Raw genomic sequence first — 24828 nt, 5'->3', positions numbered from 1 at the left:
AAAAATATGTATCTTCTATGTGAAAATCTATCTTCTACACATGCATCTAAAGATGTGTACTATATTCTACATGAAGATAAAAATAAAATAATTGGCTGGCGATTACGATACTCCCTAATGCGATATTTGGGCGCAGCAGCAGTGCGCTGAGGCAGCACTCATTCGTGAGTTCTCTGGACTGCAGCTATGATGAGCCTCTGCGTCAGCGGAGCGAAGTGCGTCTCAGGAAGGGACCGCGAACTGCGTCTTAAGCGAACGCACATCATAGTCACGCGCGCGCCCCCCTCACGCTTTCGCTAAGCGTCGCGCCGTCGAGCGCCTCGTGCGGGCACAGCATACTGCCCCCTCCCCTCCCCCACCACACACTTTTGGAGAGCGCTGGCTCGCGCCGCCACGGCGAACCGCCCTCGCCTCCCAATTTCGCGACACTCTCCTTTGCTTTCTTTCATCGTTCGCTGTTTCTTTCACTCGTCGGTCTTTCCAGCGTTCACTCGGCTAACGCCAACAACTCGGCTCAGCTCAAAGACGGCCGCCAAAGGGCTGCACCCTAAAATTTACGGGTGATGCTTAGAACATGCTAAGAATGTGAAGGCGAAAACCTATGTCGACTTCTGTTGATCTGCTGTTGAACTTCCTGTTGACCTTTGAGGCCGCTGCCGTCACCGCTTGGCCAGCAACCAGGACGGCGTCCTCCGAAGCTCTTTCCGTTCTTTCGCCGCCTCGTGTCCACCCCCGTCGGTACCCTCCTGTGTCGTGCGCCTGATTGTAGCATTATAATGCAGCACTCAAGGACGCCTATTGCTGTTGGTGGGAGCTTTCAAACAAACAAGTAAAGCGTTAAAGGAGCCATGAAGAGAAAACACAAGTTTGGTTCATTCGAAAGATTGCCTCGTTAGAACCATAACGACACCACTTATAACGCAAACTTCGCTCAAATAAGCTACATAATTAGGAAAAAAGAAAGGAAATGACCATGCGACCCACCAGCTCATTTTCCGCAACAGAACCTGTGATGTCACTTGGGAATGCTCTGCGATTGGCGGAGGCCGGCAAAAGCAAACGCATGTTAGGCAGGGCTTACAGCTTGCATAGCGAGCTAAATGCCCGTGAAACATACTGCACATTTTTTTTTTATGACAAAGAACGGTGGAGTAAACGGTTGAAGGTCCGAACGAACTCGCGAGCGTGTGCGCCAATGCGTACGAAACTAGCGCCGGCCAAGCTCGACATCTCGCCGTCGCGCAGACGAATTTTCGGGTTCGAGGCTCTTCGGGGCCAACGAACCGTTCCAGCACGCACAGCCGCGACCTTGCTTCGTATCGTAATCCCTTCACAGGAGGTTGGCCGTCATATCGCCAACCAGCAAAGGTAAAAATAGAAACGAAGGGAGTAAGGAACAGCAAGAAGCGACGAGATAGAGCCAGTCGTCGCGCAAGTTTCGAATGGTGTTGGCTTGCTGCTGTCGTTACGAGCTCGTTTCCAGTTTACAACCACTGAAAACTTCAGTTTGTTCAGTTACGGCAGGGACCCTTACGTTAGCTCACTCCTGGGACATGCTGGCGCTCGTCCCCGACTTCGTCAAATCGCTCTGACCTTGGGGAAAAAAATGCCGTAAACACCGCGCATTGACGCTCGTATCTTTCTGGTCGAAGCAGAGAGCTCGCGCGAACGGCTTTCCATACACGACACCGGCCAACTGGCATAAGTGATACTGCTACTGAAATTGAACTATTATTAACCGTAATCAAAATACGGCACATACGTACCAGTCTATATTCATCCGTCGCGACGGGGCTGACGAGGCAGCGGTGCCGACGGCTGGGCGTTCGTCTGTTGTGGCTATCGCGGAATGGTCGCTTTCCCGTCCACCGCGTATCCCACAACTCTTGCCGCTCGTGCACTTAGAAGCATTGAGCGTTCAAGTGGTGTGAGGTTGTTAAATGCAAGCCCGAGCTCCTCGGCGAGAGTTTTGTTCTCCGGATCAGGCGATTCCATGACTAGGGCTGCGGGTGCACTAGGTTTTACTAGTATTTTTAAAATGGCCGCCGTCTCGATCGACTCCCGCGTGTGGGTGCTATATGGAGTCGACATACTAAGTACCTGTTTCATGGACCGGCTCTATGACGCCATTGTACACGTCACGGAATGTTCAATTTTAGCGGGAGATTTAAAATTTTGGCTTAAATTGCCTTATTTCTCAGTGAATAAAGCATCATTTGCTTCCGGGAAAGCGCTTGGGGTACTATGAAACACCTAATCTTTCGAATAAAACAAACTTTTGTTTTCTCTTCATGGCTCCTTTAAGAAACAAAACACAGTCACGTGGCTTTTTTTTTTTTTTTTACTAGAATGGACGGAAAGGAAGTAAGGCGGAAGCTAGGTGCCCGAGAGAAAAGTACCAAGAAAGGGCGCATAAATGAGGGAAGGTATACTCGGTGACAACTTATGAACGGCACCGATGATGATGATGATGATGATTCCTATTGGTTTCCCCTTTGAAGCGGGGTGATGACATGTCATCTTACCAAAAAGGACTAATATAACCATGTTTTACACTCTTGGTTTAATACTAGCGCTGCTTATGGCAGGCCCTAAGGCTTATTAGACCCGAAATACTTTCTTTTCCCTGTTACAGGTGGCAACTGTCCTAGGCAATATTCCCCTCTCTGCTTTTCATCCACCAGCATTCTAATCTTCTTTTCGTCCCCTCGACAGCCTTGAAGTTAACTTCCTCACTGATACCCTTAAATCCTAGGGCTTCTGAAAGCCCAATATTCCCTTCATGTAGATTTGGATGGATACCCTCACATTCTAACACTATGTGCCGCATAGTTTCTGTTTCTTTTCCGCAGACCACACATACCCCATCATTTTGTGAATACTTCCCCACAAAACTCTTAGTTCGCAGGCACCCTGCTCTAGCCTCAAAAAGCAAAGCACTGCCCTGGGAATTATCGTATAAATTTTCCTTTCTGATGTTCATCTTCTCAGCCCTGTACATCTCTAACGACGTTTTAGCTTCCATTTTTTCCCTCCATTTATTCGTTTCAATCTGCCTTGCCTCTTTTTTGGTTACCTTGGCTGTTTTGGATTCCCCACTGTTCTTTCCGTATTTCATCGTTAGCCGTCTAGTCTTCCTTAACCACTGCGTGTCCACGCTTTTCAAGTATAGGTACCTGAAAACCTTAGTTGCCCATCTTCGTTGATCCATTGCCCTCAACCTCATCTCAAAGCATATTTTACTTTGAGCTTCTCTAACTTCAAACGACGCCCAGCCCATATCTCCCTGAACTGCTTCGTTAGTTGTTTTTCCATGCGCGCCTAAGGCCACCGGAAGTTGCCGCTGTGCCTTATAACCGTAGCCGGATGTTTCTCCGCGCGGCGAAAGTAGGGCGTTACTGGGAATATTTTGAACATGGCGTGAGCCGTTCCCGTGATTTTTTGGACTTAATATGCTTATAAACGACTCCAGTGACGACAAACAAACTGCGTGAGGCAAGGCAGACGATATCACGCATTCATAGCAAACTCCTTTCAAAACGCGCGCGCACTGACGTCACGGGTCGGCGTTTTGGCGGAGTGATACACTACATGAGGTGGTGCCGTTCTTGAGTTGTAACCGAGTATAGGAGGAAATTTAGGCAGGTTAGTGTACAAAGACGAGCAGAGATTGGAACTACGTCGCCGCCCTGCCGCTCTGGCGTTTATAGTTCGTACTGCGTTCATTTCGAACGAAGCGTGACGTGTTGATTGACCTCGCACTCATTTCATATTCAATAGAGGCAGCCATAGGGCTTCATACAAAACTCTATGGAGGCAGCATCCCATCTTCTCTCCCAGAAACCCTCTGCCGTCAAAACTGCCCTGCAGTGCTGCGAGTGACGGGAAAGAATTGCTTATCAACGCTGGCTGACTGTGTTTATGTGAGAACAAAAGAAAAACGATCTCGAACTTCGCTCCAGGGACAAGGATACGTTCTGAAGAGGGCGAATACAAAGTCATTGATGCAAGTAGACAAAGAAGCAACAAAAGACAGGCCTTTGTTTGAGCAGGCTTGCCCTAGACCTACTCCAAGCGCCCGTTACTCAAGGAGTCACGTTTACGGATATGAGATCTACTCCCTCCGGAAGGCCAGATTTACGCGGCATTGTTTTCGATGCAGACTGCTGGGAACCACTTGACCGCGTTTGCCCTTTGTCTTGGAAAAAAGCAGCAGAGATCCTTCCGGCAATATCTTCAGCGGAACACGTTGGCGACGAGGCACGTGGGGGTGAAATTTGTCTTTAAAAAAGGTTTTTCATAGCGCAGCAGACGAGAAATCTTTGATATTAATTCAAACGTCTTCCTTTCTGCACTTCTCATACGTTTTGGCTCGCCGAGTTCAAAAAGCTAGTAACGCTGAATCGGCCGAAACTTTACACTTGGGGGGACCCTTGCTGCCTGCCTATGCTGTTCCCTTGCAGAAACACAATGCAGGTTTTGTTTCGCCAGACATATAGCCCTGTTAACGTCACAAGCGACACTGTTATGCCTGGTAGGGCCGAGTTTAGGGATTTATACCCCCCCAACGCTCCCTCCGAAATATTTCGACACCCCCCAAAAACATTCCACAACCACGAGTAACCTGCCCAGGAATTAATACACAGCCAGGAGGATTTCGACCTCTCCAAAATCGAAACACTGCATAAACCCCTGGCCGCGGCAACCCGCACAACCGTCGGAGTAACCTTGTGCCTTCAGCCCGGCCTACCTCGGGTGCAGCGTCGCCGTCGGCTGCGTTTTCCACTACAGCTGGAAATCTGCCGCTACCTGTTCGCCAGCTCGCGCACGTTGAGCCGGTCGAGACGACGACCGCGTGGCCCCACTCAACGGTGGCTCTTCGTCTGTTGGTGGCTGACGTGTTTGTCGACTGCTCGGCCATCGACGTGCGATGTCTGGTGTGCCCCTTCTTTCCCGGAGAGTCATCGGCTCCGTCGGCATCTGTGTGGTGGCGGATTTCCCAATCGAATTTTTCACATTAAACTGTGACGTTACCACTGGAAATATCTCTTCCAACTGCACAGCATCGAGAACAAGGACACCCTCGCTCACAAGAAGTTGGGCCATTTATTCGTGGTTAAGGTGGCAGGGAAGATGCGCTCAGAGCAGGAAATAAAGGGACCAAAGAAGAGGGACCAGCGCAGGGCTGTGTGTGTTACTCGGCGGTTGCCGCTTCTTGTGTTTCCGCTTGCACTCTGACAACAAGAGGAAGTCAAGCACATCCCGTGAAGCCAGCAGTCCTGTTGCAAGCTGTTGCTGCGACCATCCGAGCACACGTTATCCAGGGGCATTAGGAAGTGCCCCGAACAATGCGTAAAGCCCGTACATCCCTTTGGACTGATCAAATATTGACGGCACACTGACCGTCGACATTGTACGGAAGCCCTCAAAGCGTATTTTTTTTCCTTTGTGCGCTTGTACGGCAGTGCAAGATTTGCTCTCGTTTAACGCTTTCTACAGCCCCTTTGCGCACAAAAGAGGCAAATGCACATTTCCTGTGCCGGCGTCCCAGACTATTTGCATTCTTTTCTTGTACGTCACGGGCTCTCGCGTATACAGACGACGCGACTGCATACACAGCTGCGTGTGATACGTGGGCCTCTCCATCGTTCCCCCCTGGACTGCATCCGAGGAGCGAACATTTTCATCTTAATTTGATCAACTTTTCTCATCATCAACTCATACACCCTCATTTATGCCCCGTGGCAAAATAACCGCTATAAAAAAGTGCACTGCAAAGGTGCTTATCTGCGCTGTATAACTCTTATTGTCAGTGGTTCTCGGAACTCCGGGAGCGTCATCCAGCAACGCATGGTTCTGAAGAGTAGACGACGTGATGTGCGAGCTATAATCGGGACTCCATGGTTGTAGATGTGTCGTTATATAGCCACTTAGGCGTTGACAACCAACGGAGAATAAGGGTTGAGGGCGTTATGAGACATGTCAGGTGCACGGAATCACGAGCTTGAATTAAACTATTGTTAAAGACTGTGGGCCTGCTCTCTACGGCATGCCCAGGAATGAGGCACACTGCGGTTGCGTGAAAGAACTCTTTACTTACATCCTCCACGCTGTCGACCGTCCGGACATACACACACACACACCATCATCACACTTCGCGTCCCGAGTTCCAGTCCCCGCGCGCGGTTCTTTTGCACCACCGCCCGTCCCTACCCGTCCACTCGCGCCATCTCTCCGGCGACCGGGCCGCACGGTAGGCGAGGAGGGCGAGGGAAGGGAGCCCATGGCGAGGGGCTCCGGGCGACACCCCCTAGGCCAGAAGGTGTCGGGCCAAGGCGCTCCCCACATCTCTCCCCCCCTCAAACACGGGATACGGGTCCATCATTGAAGATCGCCCGCCGGGCCGCCCTGTGCGGCTGTGGGTGGGCTGGCACCCGCCGAAGTGTGGCAGCATGCCGCTCGCCATCGCCACCATGTAGGCGTCCGCGGGAGCGCATTCTCGGCTGCCCGGCGCAGGATTCCACCGAACGGCCAGGCTCCTCTCGACAGCGCCCCGGCGTCCCGATCTCCGCTGCTCGGCGCCGGAACCGGAGACGCCGTGATGAGCCCGGGGCAAACCCGGTTGACGGGCGCTCGCAGCCCCAGAGCGAGCTGTAGGCTCTGTGCGCCCACCGGCGCCTCCACGCCGGGGTTACAGCTCCGCGATGAGCTCAGCAGGCCCCCAATCCACGAACAGGGCTCCGCCGTTGACAAGGAGGCGAACCGCAGCCGCCTCGCATCTCCGAAGGGCGGCAGGACCCCCGGACCATGGCAACAGATCCCGGGTCGAACCAGGAAGGCCCTCTGCTCGGCAGGCCCGGGCCGGACTCGCAACGCCCAGGCACGAACGTATCGCCCCGCACCACCAGGCCGGTGGCGCGAAGCTCCCGGGTCGCACCGGAAGGGCCCGCTGTCGGCAGGCCCAGGCTGGCATCGTAACGGCCATTGATTGATTGCAGGGTTTAACACGCCGACGCAACGCAGGCGATGAGGCGCGCCGTAGTGGAGGGCTCCGGATTAATTTTGACCACCTGGGGATCTTTAACGTGCGCCGAAATCTCGTACACACGGGCGTTTTTGTTTTCGCCTCCATCAGAAAAGCGGCCGCCGCGGCCGGGAATCGAACCCGCGACCTTGTGCTCAGCAGCGCAACGCCTTAGCCACTGAGCCACCGCGGCGGGTCATCGTAACGGCCAGGCACAAAACCACGCCTCGCACCCCCGCACAGGTGGCGCGGTGAAACTTGAAGCGGTGACTGTGCTGCGGGTTGCTCCGTGGTGGAACCACGTGAGACCCGGACCCGTGGGGGGTAGCCACTACCGCACCCTGAGGTCGTAACGATGGGTGCGAAACCCATCGCCGGCCGTTCTGTCCTCAGTAGCGGGACTCCCACCTTCTGGTTCCGCTACCACCAGTTCGTCATCGCCAGTGCGAACGTGATAGGCCTTGAGATCGCTAACGTGCACAGGACCCACCAGCTCGTCGCTTTCAAGCGACTGCATCTCATACGTGAGCAGAGTCGTCTGCGCCGTAATTCTGTATGGCCCTTGCCATTTGTGTGCGAGCGCTGCGGTGAAACCGCGTGCAGCGTTGCTGAGTGGGTGCGTTCTCCTTAGCACTAGGTCACCGATGTTGTACACAAGGTGACGACGTTGTTATACTGCTCGGCTTGCTCCATGCGCGCCACGTCGAGGTTCTCCCGAGCCGTGCGTTGCGCTGCCCAAAGGCGTTCCCGGAGCCTAGCCGCGTATTGCGACAGAGAAGGGGCGTTACCCGCCGCCGCGTACAGCAGTGCATTTTCCATTGGACAAGCGATCTCTCTACCGAAATTTAGGTAACCTGGTGTCAAACCTGTTGACCTATTTACGGTAGTCCTGGTCGCGAAAGCCAGCTCAGGCAAACGCGCGTCCCAGTCCTTATTCTCCTTGGTTGTCGCAACCAGCATGCACTTCAGGTTCCTGTTCACCCTCTCAGTGATGTTACTCTGAGCATGATAAGGACTCGTTTTCCTGTGCCGAATGTGCAGCGCTCGACAACAGTCTGAAAAGACTTTGCTTGTGAAATACGAAGCATTGTCAGTGATCAGGTCGGAGGGGAAGCCGAAACGAGTGAATGTCTCCACCAGCTTCTCTACGATCCGCTCCGACGCTAGCTTTCTAAGGGGAAACAACTCCACCCACTTAGAAAAGTGGTCCGTTACAACCAGGATGAACTGGTTTCCTCGCGCGGATCTTGGGAGGGGTCCCATTACGTCACACGCTACAATCTGCCACGGGTAGCTGCTTTCCACCGGCTTCATGAAACCCACAGGTTTCCCAGCGCGCGGCTTCGCTACCTGGCAAAGAGGGCAAGCGCGGGAATAGCTCAGCACGTCTCTCCTCATGCCTGGCCAGGTCGCGACACGGCATAACTTGTCGTAAGTCTTACTGCCGCTGCCATGTCCTGCCAGCGCTGTGTCGTGAAAGTACCGCATGAACCGTTTCCGCAACTTCCTCGGGACCACGACTCGAAAGGGGGATGAAACCGCCTCTTCGTCGTCCAGTTGGGGAAAGTAGCGAAGTAATAAGCCATCGTCGCCCAGCAGATACGCGTCAAACCCCTCAGCGTTACCGGTGCAAGCTACGCCTCCCGCTAGCCTTTTCAGCACCCGCTGGCACAGACCGTCTGCTTTCTGGGCCTCAATGAGCTCTTCCTTACTCACTACCTCCCCCCAAGACAGATTCCTTTCTGCCTCTGTTCTCGGGGGGCGAGAAAGCGCCGCTGCGAGATGCCGCTCCGCTTTCCGTTTGCGGCCGGCCTCGACTCCTCCGTCCGGCCCTTTCCTCCCCCTCTCGGGGTGGCCCGCGCCGCCCATGAAACCACTGCACTCGGCGCGCGCGCTTCCGCCACCCCCTTCCGATAAGGGGAGCAAACTTTCCGCCAACATTCGGCGCTGATCATCGGATCCTGAAAAAGATGCGACGATCGCTTCTACATCAGTGCTCCTCTTTCCTGACGCCTCTCCCTGGCCTTCCGCAGCGCAGTAGAGTCTATTTGCCCCGTGCGGGTGTAAACCGTGCATCGGCGCGTTCGCGAAAGGAAAGAAAGGGGGTTGCGGCCCGTACTGGTAGCCGTTCCTCCCCATGTCGAGCACAACACCCTCCCTCGAGAGGAAATCTCTGCCCAGTATGACTGGAACAGACAAACCAGGCAAGCAAACAAAACGCTGTCTGCGCTTTCTGCTATCAAAACCGAGCGTGAGTCTCACAGCTCCGTCTGCTTTTGCCGAACCCGCTGCTAAGCTCAAGGGTGTCTCGGCGGGCCTGACCCGGATTCTTCTTTTCCGGCAGGCTTCGAAGATTTCGTCCCCGATGAGAGAAACCGTCGAGCCCGTGTCGACCAGTGCAAAAAGTTCTTGACCGACTAATTGCACTCGCATGAATGGGGCAGACGAAGAGGGGTCTTCCTGCGCCCTGCATGCGAAGGGGGCCAGCTGCCCGTCGACGCCAGCTTCGGGGTGCCCTGGGGGCTCCCTCGCGCCCCCTCTGTCTGGCCCCCTCTTCTCGCTTCCCGCCGGCGACGACGAGCCACCGTCCCTCACCGTCGCCGGCGATCCGAGTTTCCCTGCGTGCTACGCATTTTCTCGGGGCATTGACGGGAGAAGTGGCCAGGCTTGTGGCAAAACCAGCACAAACGGGCCATTTCGTCCTGCTGCCCCCTTCCTACGCCTGCGTTGTTTCTTTCAGAGGAGTTTGGGTGGCCGCCATTCGCTCCCCTTGTCCTCGAAAGCCGGCGTTTTGCCGAGGGGCCGATCGGCGGTCTTCCAGCCCCGAACGGCGCCTTTGCTCGTAGGAGTACGGGTCTAGCGCCCTGACAGTGGCGGAGTTCCCCACTGCAGTCTCTTGCCTCACGGCCATTGTTTCGGCCTGATGGGCGCTAGGCACCGGCGCTCCTGACCAAGCGCAACCCGGTTCGAGCGATTCTCCGGGCCTCGGCGGCAGCCTGTAGCGCAGCTCGGCGAGCAGATCCGCCTGAACTATGCGCGCTTCCTGTGCGAGGGCCTCGAGGTTAGGAAAACTCCGACCCCGCAAGTGCGGTCTAAAACGCGGGTGGCATTGCCTGCACACCCGTGCTACTTTGTCCGCGTCGGCTGCCGCTGGGTCGGCCCGCTCGTAGAGCTCCTGCATCGCCCGCACGTACTCGAGGAGGCTCTCCTCTGGGTGCTGCGTGCGAAGTGCAAGCTCGTCCCTCATACGGTGTTCGTAATCGGGTGGTAGGAACTCCGCGCGGAATCGGTCCTTGAAATCTGCCATCGACGTGAACGCCGGCTGGCAGCGCCTCCACCGCGCAGCGGTTCCCACCAGTGCTACGGGCAGGACTTGCCTCAGCACATCCTCCTCCGATGCGCCCAGCGCCGTTCGGTAGGAATCGAGTTGTTGAAGGAACTCGTACACCGATTTCGCGTCACCGTAGCCGGAGTATGAGGGGACCTCAACGTTAAGGCGCGGCCGCGAACCTGACGCTACTGGGGCCGCGGCGGGGGCCACCGGCGCCGAACCGAGCGTTCGGGTAATCTCCGCGAACATCGCGGTCATCTGCCTCATCATGGAGGCGAGATCAGCGGGCTGCGACTGCTCAGCAGCCTCCCGCACAACGGCGTCCGCCGCCGCGTCTTCCCCCGAGCCCTGCGGGCTCTCCTTTTGTCCCGTCTCACTCCTTGTGGTCGGGGCCATCGCGAGCGAACTATGTCTACAACGCCAAACTGCACACACACCGGTACAAAACACTTCGCGCTAGTTACTTACGCAACGCGACAAACAAACCACATTCGGAAATCTACAACGGGAACAGAGGCATCCAGACAATATATGACGAAAACTCAAGAAAACACACGTCAAAATACGAAAAAAAAAAACTGCAATAGGCGCGCATCAGAATACACGAACGACTTCTTCTCAAGCGCTACATACCTTCCTACCAGCCTACAAGACGCTACGTATATATACCCACGGTGTAATATAGTCACCTAAGCCGTTACACAAACACAGAACGAAGAACGCAAAAAAACTTCAGGCTTTCGCAGCTACCGTGAAAACTAAACTAAGAAACCAAAACGCCGCCATCCAACAGATTTACCATACATGCATCTATACGGCGGAAAGGTCCGTGAAGCCTAGTGCCCAAAATGGCGCTTCCTTTCCGGAACAAAGGAATGCCGGCTCAAACCGCAGTGGGCCCCTTCCCGGCAGCCTCAGAGAGCAAATGTCCACTGGTGGGCTTGAAATCAGCCCCACGTTCGGGCGCCAGATGTGGGCCTGCTCTCTACGGCATGCCCAGGAATGAGGCACACTGCGGTTGCGTGAAAGAACTCTTTACTTACATCCTCCACGCTGTCGACCGTCCGGACATACACACACACACACACCATCATCACACTTCGCGTCCCGAGTTCCAGTCCCCGCGCGCTTCTCTTTTGCACCACCGCCCGTCCCTACCCGTCCACTCGCGCCATCTCTCCGGCGACCGGGCCGCACGGTAGGCGAGGAGGGCGAGGGAAGGGAGCCCATGGCGAGGGGCTCCGGGCGACACCCCCTAGGCCAGAAGGTGTCGGGCCAAGGCGCTCCCCACAAGACATAGCGAGTACCGCGAGTAGATCGTGAGGGAAAAGGTTTCTATCGACAAACACACTCTGTTCTAGCCGCAACACATAATAGAGACCTGAAGAAAATTTGGCCCACAGATAATTTTTAGACAGCTGTGAACAATGTCTAAGAAAGTTCATAAAATTTCATTTTTGATTGCGTAGCTTATGTTCAGAGGTTTTCCGAGAAATTCACGTGCATTTTACCGCGAGAAAAGCAGGTTCAGAAGTAGCTTCCTCCTAGCGCTATTGTTTCACCTGATTTGGCGATCTCGGCTGCGGCGACACACTCGCAAGTACGGGGTGGCAGAAAAGATATAACAGAATGGAGGGTCGTTCGTCTTATGAAATCTGTGACTGGTCAAACACAAAGGTTTTGACCACAAACTTATTAAGGAACATAAAAACGTTTATGACCAATTAAAATAAAGTAAACTGGTGTGACATCATTACGGAATATAGTTAGCGAGAATACCGCTTGCACTCGAAAGGCTGCTCAACGAAGCACGACGCATTGTCACGGGACTTCCCCGCTACACCCGCCTCGAAGCGCTGAAGAGCTGCAGCCTTATTCATAGGCGTGCGCAGAGTTCTCGATTACGGGGGGGCAAAGTCTTACCACTGCACCCCCACCCCCCCTACATTACAGCAACTCCCGACCTCTTCCCACTGACGGCCTAGCGGTCTGAACGCAGTGCAAAGAGGGATGTTTATAAAAATTTTATTTCAATGCGATCGAATTGCAACACATACAAAATATGTCTGAGCAGAAATTTTTACTTTAATGTGTTACATTGACAAAATATGGGCCACTTCGGCGGCCCCCTTCACATGATTAGGGGGGGCGGCCGCCCCCCCGGCCCCCCCTGTACGCACGCCTATGGCCTTATTAACGACTTGTCCGAGAATACAGACACGCACCGGCACACGCAAGAAGTCCGGCTTCGTTCAACAGAGGCTGGCCGTGACACCCTTCGCCGTCTAGGCCATAACACTAGTGGTATACCATTACTCCCGCGACGCACACCTCCGTGGGAGTACATTACCATTACAGATGGCAAGCCACTACCCGTCCACATGGGAACTCATCACGACGGTCGAAGAGCAGCCCATGCGAAACGTCACGCCCGCTCCACACAAGCGGCATTTAGACACGAGCGTGTCATCTACACGGACGTGGCCATGCCCACTACCGTAGACTCGCACATCGTGTACGCCACTGCCTGGTTCGACGAAACTACTGGACTTCAAGGTCGCCGCCACCATGTCGGTGTCACTCCGGCACACAGCACACAAGCTGAATTGCAAGAGTCTGTGACTATCTCGACGCAGCTCTCCAGGAAGACCTAACAAGCTCCCCTGCACATTACCATGTGTACACAGACTCAGGCCTGTGCCACCAGCCCCGCCACCGACGTCATTCGCCGCAACGTTCTGAAACTCCGGGCATCGGGTAACGGCTTCGCACTTCACTGGGTTCCAGCACACTGCGGCATCCCTGGAAATGACGAAGTGCACCGACTAGCACGCGCGCATTTGCTCTTCGTGCTAGCTCGGAGCCCCTCCCCACTCGCGGCTACGGTGTCCTTGCCCGTCCCTCAAGAAGAAGCCGATCCCACGGCTGAACGGCAGCTTAGTCAAACCCGCCGGACAGCTTACCTCGCAGCCATGGCCAACCCTCTCCAGATCCCTGCAGTTCCTTCCCGTGAGTTCTCGCGGCGGGAACTGTGATCATATCCGACGGATTCAGACGGGAACACTGCTCGCACCGTTTTTGCTCCACCGTTTTCATCGCCGTGGGGCCGCTCCCAGTGTCCCGAGCACCTGCATCACTTGCCATACCAGGGCAGACCTACAACATCTAGTGTGGGACTGCCCCCGCTACAGTATTCCTCGGTACCGCGCCCTCACCAACGTGGGACTTGGACCCTGGCCCACGTCTCTCCAGTCCTGGTCCTGTCCGACGCCTAAGCTCCTGCTGGCTATGCTGCTAGCTTGTGGCGCGCCCTGCTGCTTTTTTCTGTTGGACTTCGCAGCACCAGTCGTTGGTGACCGGCTTTGCGGCGATGCGCAGGACAGCATACGGTGGCTACGACTCCAGGCGACCACAGTGTTGCGTCCAGGCCACTGACGCAGTAAATCGCGGCATAATTATCCTTTCCCACTTCCCCTTCCCTACCAATCCCCTACCGACCCTTATCCATAGCAGCGCCCAAGCGCAAGAAAATGGAATAAACGTGTTTTCAATCAGTCAAACCGCGAGGGCAACGTTGCATGCCCTCCGAGTTTGAGAGATAGACTCCCGCGAAGCAGTTGTATACGACATTAACGATTAAATCTCAACAGGTGGGACGCTATATTAAAGGAGTACTGACACGAAATTTCAAAGCTGAGATAACTATGTAAAACGCTTCCTTTTTATCAGGAGATATCTCCCAGCAAGTTTCAACAGCAACCGTTCAGCGAAACATATTTAAAATCCATTTTAATCTTCGCCCGCACGAGAAAGCCCAGAGCGGGCCGACGTGACATCATCTGCTACGTGCCCCGAACTGCCGACGTCCAGGCTCCCGTGACGAAGCCGACGCGCTGGCTGTGGTTGGCGCGCGCTGCTCGGGCGTGTGTACACGTCATGGTTTTGGGACTGACGTCATGCTGCCCGGGTCTGTGGGGACGGCGAAGACCTCGGCCGGTCTGGGCGCGCGCGTGAGCTCGCTCGCGCGCGCTTCCAGAGAGGCAGCAATACGGCAAGAATGGTGACGCCATGTGATACATGCTGTCATGGCGGCCGCTCGGCGTTTTTTTGTCGAAACCGAAACTGGCACGAATAAGTGACGCCGTGAATGAATGTTTACGCTGCGCTCGACCGTCTAATCTGTCATTCTATGATTAGTGGGCTGGTAGGCACGCATAGCAGCGAAAAAAACGTAACATAAAAATTTCGTGTCAGTACTCCTTTAAAGGAGTGCTGACACGAAAATTTCGTGTTACGTTTTTTTTTCGCTGCTATGGGTGCCTATTAGCCCACTAATCACAGAATGGCACATTAGACGGTCGTTCGCAGCGTATACATAATAATTTACGGCGTCGTTTATTCGTGTCAGTTTCGGTTTCGACAAAACGAACTCCGAGCGGCCGCCATGACAGGAGGGTGCACGTGACGTTACCATTCTTGTCGCACCGTTGACGGTCTTCGTTGTTGTTGTTGTTGTTGTTGTTGTTGTTGTTCCTTTTTTTTTTTTGTGGCGCATACCTACTTGGGGGATTGGCCAGGATCTGGAGATATATTGGGGCTAATGTGCCCGATTTAGGAGACTAAATTTTGGAGAAAAAAAATTATTGATCAGAATAATTGCACAACAAATACAGGAACTTGTAGAATGAAAGTGTGCACTATGCAGGAATTTGCAAGAAAAGGCTATGCGGGATTTTGCAATAGGCTCTTAATTCGTCTCTGTACAAGAAGAGCGGCTAGCAGGGTAGGCGAGCTAGTCTGGGTATGGACGTGCGCGCGCGCCCAGACCGGCCGATGTCTTCACCATCCCCACGCGCCCGGGAAGCATGACGTCAGTCCCAAAACCATGACGGGGTACACACGGCATAGCAGCGCAGCCGGCGCGTAGGCTACGTCACGGGAGCCCCGACGTCGGCAGTTTGGGGCAAGTAGCAGATGATGTCATGTCAGCCTGCTCTGAACATTCTAGTGGGGGCAAAGATTAAAATGGATTTAAAATATGGTTTACTGAACGGTCACTGTTGAAACTCGCTGGGAGATATCTCTTGATAAAAAGGAAGCATTGTACATAGCTATCTAAGCTTTGAAATTTCGTGTCACTACTCCTTTAACAGCGAAGCTGTTTACAAAATCGCAATTTTTCCTGTCCGCAGCGCAGAAATACAGGCTTCCACGAGCAGTACTTCGCATTCCGCGAGCTTGCCATAGCACAACTTGGGCGAGCTCGGCGACGCGCCGGTTTGGCGTCGTCGTCGATTTGCTCGGACAGGCTTCCAGGAGCAGTACTTCGCATTCCGCGAGCTTGCCATAGCACAACTTGGGCGGGCTCCGCGAGCTTGCCATAGCACAACTTGGGCGGGCTCGGCGACGCGCCGGTTTGGCGTCGTCGTCGATTTGCTCGGACAGGCTTCCAGGAGCAGTACTTCGCATTCCGCGAGCTTGCCATAGCACAACTTGGGCGGGCTCCGCGAGCTTGCCATAGCACAACTTGGGCGGGCGCGGCGACGCGCACCGCCGCGTCGCCGCGGTGCGCGTCGACATCGCGCACCGCGCGGTGCCGGCACCGCGCAGTTTTCGGCACCAGTGCAAGGGAACACCATGCGCCGGCCACGAACTGAAGAGCAAAGACGTCGAACACGCAAAGTGCGCAAAGTTTACAAGCATTGCTCACACAGCTACACCCGTACGCCTCCTGCCCAGACGAATACAGCAGCGCAGGATATCGTTTCCGGTTCCGAAAACGACTATATGACGTCACCCTGAACCGGCCAGACACGCCGGCCGATGTTTCGTCACGCCGAAAGCGATTTCGCTAGTGGTGCCGATTTGTGGAAGCTCGCGGCCGGGACAATCAAAATCGATTTTAGGTGTGATTTCGGCCTCGGATCGCTGTAAAAATTTCTGTGAGGCATCTGTACAAACTAATGCAGCCAAATATATAATTTTTTAGGCGTCAAAATTTGGTGTCAGTACTCCTTTAAGACGTGCAGTCCGAGAGCCGATTCCCGTCGTTAGGTCTGCTTTTAGTGGGTTGGCTTTCATTTCTGTTATATTTGTGTTTTGCAGAATACCTTTGGATTGCTGTATTAGAGTGAGAAAGGTGGGTCACGTGACTGTTTTGAACCCACCTAGCTTTGTTTGTCATGGTGGCCAATCAATGGCCAAGTGTGGGCTAATGAATGAGCCATCCTCACTCTCAAGTTGTGACGTCCCTTGTGTGGGCGGGGTTTTGTTGGTAAAACCGAGGTGTTTGATGTTGGAGGGGGGAACAGAGGGCAGAGAGAGGATAGAGAGCGGCGAGCTCCCGCTCGACGCGGGCCCTGCCCGTCGTCGGCTATGTGCCGTCGGCCTACGAGCGTCGCTTCATCATCGTTCATCACATGATCCACATCGACTGGACGACCGATCCCATTCTGAAAGTTTAACTAGGTCCCTTGAAGTTAAAAAATCCTCGGTGCATCACTGAGATGCCATCACTCGAAATAGAATGTGGACACAGCTTAGACAGGAACTTTCCTTTTCGCCAGGTTTTGACTTTTCATTTCATAATTAAACTGCTTGGAATAGGACATGGGGAGGGAAGAGGCCGGTATTCGAACGAAGGTGCAGCGGTTAGCGGTGTGGCCGAGCAAGCCGCAGTGACGACATCGTGGGTTTTAAGGCACGAAACAGACACGCTACCAGCTTTTCATGTCGCTACTGTTCGCTTTCCTCTCAGAGGTGTTGGGTACGATTCTTCTCGTACACTCTGTCATGGCTTTGCCGCTGGCCTTAATTCCGGGCGAAACGCAACAGCGCCCATAGTAAAGCGGATTTATAAAAACACTCGCCACTACTGCGTTGCTCCATGCGGGCCCTCGAACCTCCTGGTAGGATTTTTCTCCGTATGGACCCAGATTTACTTCACAAGAAGATTAATGTATCAAAAATGATACTTTACTAACAGACCCAGTTTAAGCATATTCCATGCCCCCCGAATTTAGCGTCGCGACAGGAAAACGCCGGCGTCTGATAATGCGTAGGCGAGGACGCTTGGCACCAGGCCCCCGATAGCATGCCCGAGGAGATAACGCAGCGTTGAGTCACATGCCCGCTCAGGAAAAGATACGGCTATTGCTGCTTCCCTAGGAAATTTTGCGGCGCAAGAATGCGAATATGCAAACCACCAACAAAAAAAGAAAATGAAAAAAAAAAAAAAAAAAACACCGTGGTACACCTCTGGTATAGCCGCCAGAGGCTACCACCCACTCACACGCAAGAACACGCACGCAAGCACAAAGAAATGCGTACAGAAAGACAGCTAGAAACCTGCGGCGGTGATTAAAACACGACGACAGCTGTCGCGAGGCATTTGGCAACCTGTTAAGGATCTTACAGGTACTTTTCGGGGTCATGTTTCCAAGCTAGAGAACCGTTACAAGTTCCCAACCCACAGGCAAGCTGGTGACGCTCTGCCAAACAAGCCCGCCGTCGCATGCTCGTAAAAACGGCATCCTTTTTGTTCTGTGTACGTCCGTCGTCGTAAAATCTGAAAAAAAAAAAAAGAGAGGAAAAGCTGACGCATTCTTTGGCGCTTCGCAAGAGCAAAATACAACGATCGAGGGCATTGTGGTGAGCCAACACCTTTTCAATCAGTCACAATTGAATTTAAGGTTTATGAGGTGGCCAGATTATGAGGTGGCCAGATCCTCGTCACAGTCGGCCTGAGGGCCACCCCACGCGCAGTCGTGCAGCAAGACCTCGTCTCGGAGGGACAACGCTCCAGGGTGTGCGTTACCGCATGGGTTATACGTGCGAGCTGCACGAGCACTTCACAGCCATTTCAACTGCGCTCAACAGACCCTAGCATGACTATGATGTGGCTGGGACGCATAGCACCATTTGATCATATTTTTTTGTGAAGGACAGCCAGGTCCTCGCGGCCACTACTAGGGGCCCAAATGATCTTCGCTTGCATCTGCCGCTTATCGAGCTCTGATTCGGATACAATATATGCGTTCGCGGCGTCGCATTTTCTTAAAGCTGACGGCAATCTCAAGCTTATATCAAGAAAGCAAAAAAAAAAAAAAAAAGCCTCAGCCGCAATCACGTTTATTTTTCGTTTTTCTACAACATGCAATTGACTTGAGCTCTCCATCATAACGTTCCCTGAGCGTCGTGTTGCCATGCGTAGGGCGGTCACGTCAACACGGGAACTATTTTCCGAGAAGTGGTCCTTTCATTTGCCAGTCCAGAATAGCTTTGGACAGTTATTGGACAGTCCAGCTAGGATTGCTCTCGAAACAGGAATTCTACGGGAAAAAAATTCTGGCCAGTCCGAAATGACACATAAAAAAGATCTACCTTGGTTCACGGAGTCGAACCGATTAGGTGAGAAAGAAAGAAAGAACTTCGATCACAGCTAATCGATTACTCCAAAGGTTAATGATCATCTTCATCAAGATGACCCGCGCTGGGAGCCCAGAACCTCGAGCAGCCCCGCAACGCTCTGTACTTTCCCTCGCGAGCGTGGCGGCCGCAGAGGCCGACACTGCACCACGGTTTCCGGTATGTGAGCCCACGATCGGGGGGAAATAGCAAGCAATCGATGAGGCACTTCTCCGTGGGGCAATTTACCCGCGGAGAACCTTCCTGAAGCACCCCGGAACCGCCCAGCGAACGGCACGCAATCGCCGCTCCGCTTGGTACCAGGCAGTAGTGAGCAAATACATCCGGGAATGCGCACACCACGCGGAGGTGCTTGTGGCTGGAAAGGAACATGTAAAGATGCCGTGTGTGTGATCATTAGTGGAGAAGAATAACGAAGGAAAATGTGGCCCGTAGTAACCGTTTATCAATAGATGGCACCTCTACTTGGTCAGATTAACGGTGAATTCAGAGAAAAGGTGCATAGGAAAGGAAAGGTTGGAAGGGATAGCAAATATTCGAAAGCAGAGAAAAAAGGCAGGGAGGTTGCCACTGCGGTTAGGACCACCGCGCACGAAATGTCGAGGGTGCGAAGAACCCCTTATAATATCGCATTGTCGCAAAGTGTAGCGAATGTATAGCTGCAGTGCCCTATATCCTCCTAACGTGTACGGAATTGTCACCAAATTATTTAACTTGCTTCGCGGTGTCCTTGTGCATGGCTAAACTAAAAAGATTATCAAAGTGTTGACGAGATTGGTTGAGCTGCGCAATGATACCGCTAGTATGAACGCTCCTGATCACGTCTGCATGTTTTTACATTACGCTCATCCTATGTTCTCACTAATTTTCTTTCGAAAAGAAATGAGCCCGGAATTTTCATATTATTTTTGTACATTTGCGTTAACTTTTTTATCTTGGAGGAGTTTTATGTGCATTACATGACTTTAAACTCGAAATATACGGCAGCTTTTCGGTTTCCCGGCAAATCGTATGCTACTGCAATAGTATACGAATATTCTCTAGCAGGAAAAATGTTTAATACAGCCTCGTGCGCTGCAAAATCTGGCGAGCGCTTTCTGATATCAGAAAAACGCAACCCCCCCCCTCCCGCAGAAATGAAGTATTAATTGCAGTAACTATAAAGTACAGCGAAGTCTAACAAAATGTCCACAACTCTGCGCTTTCCAAAATCACAAAACAGGAAGGAAAAATTCTAAGAAAATATGGATCACATGGAACTAGATTAGAGGTAGAATGACGTTGCACCTAATTTGGCCAACCCAAAAGGACAGTTAGTTGACTCTGCATTTACGCAGGTTATTTGCTTAATGTGAAGCTGATAAATATATGGCCGAAAATTGATATGATGCATGTATTGGTGTGGGTTGGAGGCGGGTCGTTTCGGTGATGTCAGCCTCGGCAGGCGGATACGTACGTAAATAGACACTGTTTTCCACTCGATGTGAGCTGAGCCAGTCATGAGTGCGCCGCCGCCGGGGACCCATTTGGGCTTGGATCGTAATGTCAAACAATTTGCACTTGCATGCATACCACATACTAAATGCTCGCCTGTTGAGTCTGATCGCTCATGCGTGTCATAATGTCGATGAATTTGCTCTTGAAGTCCTAAGTCACCCGAAACATATATGCTACCTTTTATGAGTCTAGCTTTTCCGCATGGCTGCACACGCTGCATGCTACGCGAAAAAAAAAAAAAAAGTAAACGCACATGTCATGCAGCGAAGCCATCTTTTTTCAGTTTGGCAAAAAGGAGAAAAGGATGGGGGTAGGACATGGAGGAAGAAAAAGGGGTAGGAGGGTTTTGGGGAGGGCTTCGCGGACGCCCCCTTTGAGAACCACAGGATCACCCCCCTTCCATTCATTTCATTTTCTGTATCGTCCATCTTTTTCTTTTTTTTTTGTAGTTGCTGTTGCCAAAAGAAGTTCGATATTCAGAAGACGTGGCCCCGGCAGGGCCTTCCTATCGCCCAAATTCTCCCGAATAGAGCTAAAATGGATTCAGCTGTCTGTTTCCATTGGCTTACTTTCCTTTGTTTACGTGCGGGAAAGGGGCGGGGGAGTCTTTGTTCGAACGCCTGGTCTTCCGGTCAATGAACGACAACAGCATTGCGCAACCTTGTTGCGGCGCAATGCGCCGAAACGGGATGTAGCGGAGTAAAAAAGCGAAAAAAAAAAATAAAAAAAAAGTCACCGCGCCGCTTCGCAGTGGTGCCATCGTGCCAGCCAGTGTCCGAAAACGAAACCGTTGACGCCCCCGGAGGTTTCAGCGCCAGGCGGCGTGCATCGACAGTGACGTCACTGCTGCGGAGGTTTCAAAAGGAGGTCGCGGAGCGGCGTGCGGGCAGTTCGCATCCCCGCCACCCTTTTGGGCGGTATGAATCGTACGGTCGACTTCGCCTTATCAAGTTTAAGTAGTAAAGAGGCCGCCATGCCAGGTGTTAGTAGTCATTTTAGTAGTAGCTGTCCGGACAACACCATGAGGTAGGGCCACTCTTTGTTTTGATCTGCCCTTGCGGCTCAGTTTCGCATCTTACGCGCCGCGTTCCGTGAACTTGCACCTCGTTTCGCCCTGCTAAGCCTAACATCCGAGCGTGACAGACCTTGATATCGGCCTTCCCGCCCCATCCCCGTGCGGATGCTTTTTCTTTTTTGCTTGAACACCAGAATTTATCGGCAAAGTAACGGTTTCCCGGCTGTGTGGGTCGTGCGGTTGTTCATGTTTCGGCGTTGTTTTCCACGGCTATCTTCGATGCGTATGAACTGCGACGCTCAGAAACGAGACGGGTTTTGCGGGGTTTGTTTGTACTTGATAATCCTTATCCCGTCGACTCCGGAGGGCTGACCTCCGGACTGACCGCTAGCACGTAGGCATTTTCGGGCCCGATGCTTCTAGTTTCGTGCTTTTGGGAGTCTCATTGGAGGAACGATGCTTACCTTGTCTCGTGACCGTGTTGCAAAAAGCTGTTAAGCTGCCATGACCGAGGCAATTATTCCCTCTCCTCCGTTCCTCCTCCTGTTTCGTCAGTCAAAACATGTACGAACATTGCGTCGCATTGGTGCCGTGACCCCATTTCATTTCACTGGGCAGCGGCATGGACGCCGATTAAACGTGGAGCTGGAACGCATTTTGCCGGAAAGATTGCTACATTTCATGTGTTAAAGCGTACTGATCGTGATTCGCCCCAAAACACACATGAAACCTAAAGTTGACCTTTTAATATTTCTGTTGTCGCTTTAATACTGGAGTTGATATGGCTCTTCAGTTTGGCAGGCAGGCACTATTTTGGAATCGATTCGTTTGCCGGTAAAGCCGTTACGATGCAACGAGGCCGAGATATCAAAAAAAAAAAAAAAAAAAAAAAAAAAAAGCTTGCAGAACCGGCGGATCCCTGATGTGGCGCCATTTACGCGCTGCTGGCGTATTGAAACGTAGCGTTTTCGTACCTAGGAACTTCTGATGCGTCCGCTACTAGGATTAGTAGCGAGGTGTTGCCGTCGTTTGCGTTGTAGTAGAGTATATTGGAGAGCGAGAGTATAACGGGGAAGTTGTGGTTTGCGTTGGCGCCGGAAGGGGTGGTTTGCTTACGGTTTAGGGCAGTGAAATGGCGTTTTTTTTAATTTGCTGGGTAGCGTTACATTTTATCCTAGATTGTGGTCGAATCTTTGCTTTTCGAAGTTCCTTTGAACCAAGCTGCATCATGGGCAAAGCGCGCCGCCAACTTGCACTCCTCTCTACAGTATTAAATGGGATTCTTGCTTGAGGTCGAGTGTTGTGAATAAAACGGTGCCCTCGTTCGAAGTTATTTTCGGCATCCCCAATAAGGCTTCAACAGCGCGGCGAAAGTGCAGTGCGGCTGTAATATCAACTTAGAACCCGCCGCAATGGTTCCAGTGGCTAAGGGGTCGAGGTCGCACGGCCGCGGGTCAAGACCACTGGATAGTTTTAAAATGAATCCTTTGCCGTCCCTTGCGACTCGCCGCCTCATAGCTTGGTTGCCTGGAGCCTCTCCGTGGAAGGTGTGCGTGTGCTGAACAGTCCCTGTTTCTCCCAGGACGCTGCTGCGCCACTACTGTATCTCTCTGGGTGCTGGGCCTCTGTGGTGCTCCTGATGCGCCCCATGCCGCCGACGTGTCGCTGTCAAGCACAGGAGGCAGCGGCGTGGGGTCTCTGAAAGCGCCCCCTGTGGACAACTCCCATGTTCGGGTAAGCAGTGCTCCTGGCCGCTCAGGCGCCAGACTCCTCGCAGTGACCGCCTCTCATCACGGTTGGCGCAATGCCCTTGCAGAAGGGAGGAGAGCTGTTATCGCGGCAGTGGAGCGAGGAAGCGGTGCGGCTGACGTTCCGCTGCCGTCTGACGGAGCAGACCGAGGTGAACTGGGAAACGGTGCTGTGCGATGGCCGGCTGTACGTGCAGCTGCCCTCGTGCGTACTGCCTGACGGCTCCCGCGAAGCCTTTGTGACCCTGCTCGAGTTTGCTGAGGAACAGCTGGACTGCAGCCATGTTCTCGTCTTCTTCAACAAGGACCGCTCGGACAGAGGTACGAGCTAGCTGTGGTCCACTTGAGGCAGCTTGAGTCCCTGGGTCCTTGCATGCCCGTGTAAGCGTGCCAAGTGTACCTTAGCTTTTCCTGCTGTCATGGCATCTACGTGGGCAGGATATCTGAAAGGGGATCTCTGTAAAATGCAGGAATTTGAAATTTAAAGTGTGCTTATAAATGGAAACAATGCATTGTAAGACTCCAGATGGCTGCTAGTGGATGCATATTAAATGCGCTGTTGGGAACAGTGTTGCTAGCTGCTGCTTATTGCACAGAGCAGCACACACTGTCCACTTTCCTGTTGTGCAGCCCACTACATTGTCTGCCGCTTGCCTTCCAGCCGGCATTGTGCGCACATTCATGTTCCTGGGCTTCACCACTCTGGCCCCAGGACACCCGCTTGTGCCGCAGTCGACGACCGAAGAGCAGTTGTACATGGCCTATGCCATCGAGTGAGACATGGTCGGACCAGCAGCAAACCGTCCTTCCTGGCTCTTCTGCCGCACCTATAGCTTCTTCGTTTTGTTCCTTTTCCTGCAACTCTTTCGGGGAGGAGATCCAGACGTGTAACCTTTCCAGTGTGCTAACATTAGAAGTCAAAAGCAAGGGGTGTAGAACAAAAACCGGGACAAAAAAACTGGGTTGGGCGGCACATTCTGCATTGGGACGTTGTTCGGGGAGGGGCCTTTTCAGAGACCACGCGTTATTCCTTAAAGCATAGTGTCCACAAGCGAGGCGATAGGCAATTCTTTGGCTATAAATTTCTTCCGCTAACTGCATACTTTAGGCGATGCGCGGCGGCGTGTACACTACTTCCATTAGCGATGTTTGCCCTGAATACTGCAGCCTCGTTTGGTTTCTTACTGTAGAGGTTTCTTTGGGACCAACGCTAGGTTACGGCATACACTAGGGCTAGTGTTTGTAGCATTACAACGAAATTTAATGAGTGCACTTTCCAAAGTCGAGTACAGATTCCCTCGCTTGTGGTCAAACTAGCTTCCTCCTGTGCTAGACTAGTTGGGCAAGTTTTCTTCACTCGCAATGTTCGAAAATGTAAAAAAAAATTGCATAAACTGCCAAAAATGTTCAAAAATCAAATGGCCTTGTGTAAATCATTTTTTTCCACCTTCATACTCTCTCTTCACATTACGTAACTGTTCATAGCTTAGGAGGCTTGTTTCTGTAGCATGCAACCCATTTTCTTTTCGTTCAAATTTTCATGCCCTTTCGTTTCAATGCCAATAAACAAAACTTGTCTTGCTGAGCTTGGCTGTTTCGATTTGTTTGCTTTGGCTTGCTGCATGTGCTTGTCGCATGCAGTCGGCACCCTTGTGGAATTGGCAAGTACCAATGTAGTTGGCAAAAGCCATCTGGTTCAGCTTGCTAGTGTTGCCTGTCAAATGACACCTTTGCACATACTGGGTTGGTAATGGTGCATTATATCTGAAATAAGAAACTAAATTCT

The 24828-nt window shown here is 52.7% G+C and overlaps 2 protein-coding genes across 2 annotated transcripts in view; one reads left to right on the top strand and one right to left on the bottom strand.

The window, feature by feature from the left end:
* The window catches only part of Oda (Ornithine decarboxylase antizyme), a 58500-nt gene extending 33873 nt beyond the window's left edge, over positions 1 to 24627 (top strand). Inside the window, exons 2-4 of the mRNA XM_077705728.1 lie at positions 22877 to 23028; positions 23111 to 23363; positions 23704 to 24627. Of these exons, the coding sequence (XP_077561854.1) occupies positions 22877 to 23028; positions 23111 to 23363; positions 23704 to 23819 (521 nt within the window). The 3' untranslated portion in view covers positions 23820 to 24627. The remainder of the gene's footprint in view (positions 1 to 22876; positions 23029 to 23110; positions 23364 to 23703) is intronic.
* Positions 9741 to 10751, bottom strand: LOC144178525 (uncharacterized). Its single transcript, XM_077706448.1, has one exon. It carries the CDS (start codon positions 10749 to 10751, stop codon positions 9741 to 9743), a length of 1011 nt encoding a protein of 336 aa, XP_077562574.1.
* Positions 24628 to 24828: the final 201 nt, after the last annotated feature.

The sequence above is a fragment of the Haemaphysalis longicornis genome, unplaced genomic scaffold (assembly GCF_048455015.1).
Source record: "Haemaphysalis longicornis isolate Haplotype H1 unplaced genomic scaffold, Haemaphysalis longicornis Haplotype H1 scaffold_4, whole genome shotgun sequence".
Lineage (NCBI taxonomy): Eukaryota > Metazoa > Arthropoda > Arachnida > Ixodida > Ixodidae > Haemaphysalis > Haemaphysalis longicornis.
Note: the sequence above shows the minus strand (reverse complement) of the source record. Positions and strands in the feature narration are given on the sequence as shown.

What these genes read in the sequence shown, in the direction of transcription:
- LOC144178525 (XM_077706448.1), bottom strand. Translation starts at nt 10,751, where the DNA reads ATGGCCCCGACCACAAGGAGTGAGACGGGACAAAAGGAGAGCCCGCAG.